Source organism: Galeopterus variegatus, unplaced genomic scaffold (genome assembly GCF_000696425.1).
Source record: "Galeopterus variegatus unplaced genomic scaffold, G_variegatus-3.0.2 Scaffold13915, whole genome shotgun sequence".
Classification (NCBI taxonomy): domain Eukaryota; kingdom Metazoa; phylum Chordata; class Mammalia; order Dermoptera; family Cynocephalidae; genus Galeopterus; species Galeopterus variegatus.
The window spans coordinates 1-3,651 of NW_007740026.1; the positions used below are offsets into that span (position 1 = coordinate 1).

Sequence of the window (3,651 nt, forward strand, 5' to 3'; positions counted from 1 at the left end):
GTGGTGTATTTTCTTGGTTTTTTGCATTTTGGGTATCTCTTTTTGGGGGTTTGTTCATTTTTGCAGGGGTTTTCTCTCGAATCTTGGACCTCTGATTCAATAGATTGGGCTATTGAGCCTTGCAGATTGTTCCTGCCAGCTGCATACCTGATCTTTCTTTCTTTATTTATTTCTGAGATTCCGCCTCTTTTAGCTGGGCCCCTCCCCACTCTGTGTGCTCAGGACAGGGCTGAGGCGTGTCTTCTACAAACCTTGACTTTCAGTTGAGTCATCAAAGTTGTGCCCTGCCCCGCCCTGACCACCAGGTGTCCTGACTCTCCTACTGCTGTGAGTGAACTCCTCAGGGGAGGGTCCCTCAGCACACAATTCCTCTTTCACTCTCCCCGGCACGGGTCAGCCCTTTTGGAGAGCTGACTAGTAAACTTCAATGTAGNGCCTTTTGTTGCTCTTGAAAATGCAATCAATACTCTGGTATCACAGCGCACGGCTCACAGGATCACGCTGTCTCCTGTCACGGCTGCTCCAGACCCCTAGAATCTTTTTACTTTTTAATGGTTAGCCAGTGACACTTGACCTCAAAGATTTCTTTTTAGGAATCATTAAAGAATGTGTATTTTATGGGCCAGGTTCTTACAGTTTTTACATATGTTTAAGCCCAACAATATGCTCTAAGGCTGGCAGCTCCTCTCATTTATATTTTAATGAACTGAAGTTAAATGACTTTAAGTGTCTTACTCAAGGTTTGTCATCAGACTCAGAACCTGGACACAAGTATTTAATTTCACATCAAGTGCTTTTCCCAATTGAATTGAGTCTATGTTGCGTTTAAGTAAATGACTCATAATAATAAAAGCAATAACAAATGACCAATACAATCTTAAGAGCAAGAAAACACTTGAAGTCTTAGTGTAAAAATAAATAAATAAAATGATTTGGCCTCTAGAAGATGGGTGTGTTAAACTTAAAAATGTAATTTCAGAAACATCAGTCTATTATTCCTGGAACCTGTAAATACTACCTTATTTGGGAAAAGGTTGTTTGCAGATGTGATTAAGTTAAGGATCTTCACATGGGGAGACTATCCAGGATTAACTGAGTAGCTTTAAACACCACAACAAATGTCCTTGTAACATAGAGGAAGAAGGTTATTTCACACACACACACACACACACACACACACGAAGTGATGGAGATGTAGCAGAGAGAAGTTTAAACATCCCAACCCTGAAGACTGAAGTGATATGTCCACAAGTCAAGGAATGCCTGCAGACACCAGAATCTGGAAGGGGCAAGGAATAAATTCTCCTCTAGAACACCTGAGGGATCCACACCTTGATTTCATTGCAGTGATGCTGATTTAAAATTTCTGGCCTCTGGAACTGTGACAGAGGAAAGTTTTAGCCCACCAACACTGTGGGAATATTTTCAGAAGTCATAGGAAATTAATACAATGGGTTTAAAGTACAATAGATTTTCTTTAAATGAAATAAATTCTGAAAATATTTTCCAGTAGGAGAAAAATAAAGAAAAAAGAAAATACAGAAAAGAAAAGAAAACATTAACAAAGACAAGGAAACTTTAAAAGGGTAGGTTATCAAATACATAGTCAATAATTAAGGTAAAATAAAAAGCAAAAGTAGAAATAAAAATAACAATGATAATAATATCAGTTCATTCATTTATTAGGTATATACCAGATATAGTGCTAAGAATTTAAGATACATTATTTAACTTTCAAGATAATTTAATGAAAAAAAGTGGGACAATATTATCTCCATTTTATAGATGAGAGCATTTTTAAAAGTTTCAAAATCATAACCTTCTAAAAGAAAAAGTAATAAAAAAAGAAAATAACTGAAAATGAGAAAAAAACAACACCCAGAAATACACATAAACATATAGGAAACTCACTCTAAATTTTTCAGAAAAAGCATAGACTATGAAATAAGTATACATTTATCCCTATAAGAAAAATGAATTCAATTTAATAAAAATGGTTGCATGTATTAAAGATGATGTAAAGACATGTCTCTATGGAAATATATTGGTCTTATCTCAAACCAAGAAATGGAGTCTAATTACACCACCCCACAACCCATCAAAACAAGGGAAGACTGGAGAGGAACAGCAAATGTGGAATTTTCACTTAAACTTTTCAATAATGGGTATAACATATGGCTTCATATATACTTATTTGGGCAATCAAAAAAGTATACATAATTCCCAGGCTCCAGAATTATTTTCTTATTAGACATTTCATCCACATTCTTCCAAACTCAACTCCCTTAAAGGCCCTTTTTGCAAACCTGAATCCACCTAAAAACGTAGGTCCTCAGAAGGTAATTTGAATCTCACTACTTTTCTTAGAGCTTCTTTCACATCCTTGTTCCTCAGGCTATAGATCAGGGGGTTCAGCATGGGAATCACGACTGTGTAGAACACTGTGGCCGCTTTGTCAGCATCCCCACCATCGCCTGAACAGAGTCGGCAATAAGTGAAAAGGATTGTCCCATGGAAGACAACGATGGCTGTGAGGTGGGAGGCACAGGTGACAAAAGCCTTGTGCCTTCCCTCTGCCGAGCGCATCCTCAGGATGGTGATGAGAATAAACAAGTAGGAGCTGAGGATGATCGTGATGGTGATGATCTCATTGAAAGTGGGCACAATAAATGCCACGAGTTCATTAATAAACACATCAGAGCAGGCAAGAGAAAAGATAGGTGGTAGATCAGAGGTAGCAGCCAGAAACTAGCTCCACACAGAGCTTCTGGGACATGGTGACCAAGTATAGCAGTGGGTTACAGATGGCCACAAAGCGGTCATAGGCCATCACAGCCAGCAGGAAGACCTCAGTGACCACACATGTGCAAAACAAGTAGAATTGCACCATGCACCCCAGGAAGGAGATGGCTTTGTCTTTGTTTAACATATTAGCCAGCATCTTTGACACAATGATTGAGGAGTAGCAGAAATCCACAAAGGACAAGTGGCTGAGGAAAAAGTACATGGGAGTGTGGAGTCGAGAGCTGACTCGAATCAGGACAACCACGCCCAGGTTGTCCAAAACCGTGACTCCGTAGATGAGAAGGAACAGCAGGAAGAGGAAGACTGTCAGCTCAGGGTCATCAGATAATCCAAGGAGAATGAACTCCGTCACAGTGCTGCAGTTCTCCTCACCCATTGCCGGTATAACTCAGGTTTGGGGGAAAAAAGTAAGTTTTGTGTTTCTTCTAGGATGAGAAAAAGGGAGTATATAACTGGTTTATATTAACTTCAGAAAAATATAACATTGATATCAAACATAGAATATTTATCCGGTAAAATAAAAATGTAATTGTCAAATAATTTAAAATGTTAAATATTTCAGTAGAAGCTACTAATCAAAATTAATTTAAGCAATAACAGTAACCTTAATTGATTCCCAATTTTTATTTGCCACAACAGATGATTCATTAAATTAAGTGGTTCCATGGATTCTGAAATAGATTCAATGGTACATTTTGAAGCCATGTAGAAATTAACTCCTGTTTCCTGTAAAGTTTAATAAGTTGTATGCAAGTAAGGTGACAGCTATTGCCATTCCACATAATATACACTATTATTTTTAGCTCAGTGTATCAGTAACATTACTTTGCAGCAATTGAGGTCCTC

General features: G+C 38.0%; 1 protein-coding gene across 1 annotated transcript; it reads right to left on the minus strand.

Annotated features, from left to right (window-relative positions):
* Positions 1–2,728: 2,728 nt before the first annotated feature.
* On the minus strand, positions 2,729–3,181 carry LOC103581778 (olfactory receptor 5L2-like). Its single transcript, XM_008563531.1, has one exon. It carries the CDS (start codon positions 3,179–3,181, stop codon positions 2,729–2,731), a length of 453 nt encoding a protein of 150 aa, XP_008561753.1.
* Positions 3,182–3,651: the final 470 nt, after the last annotated feature.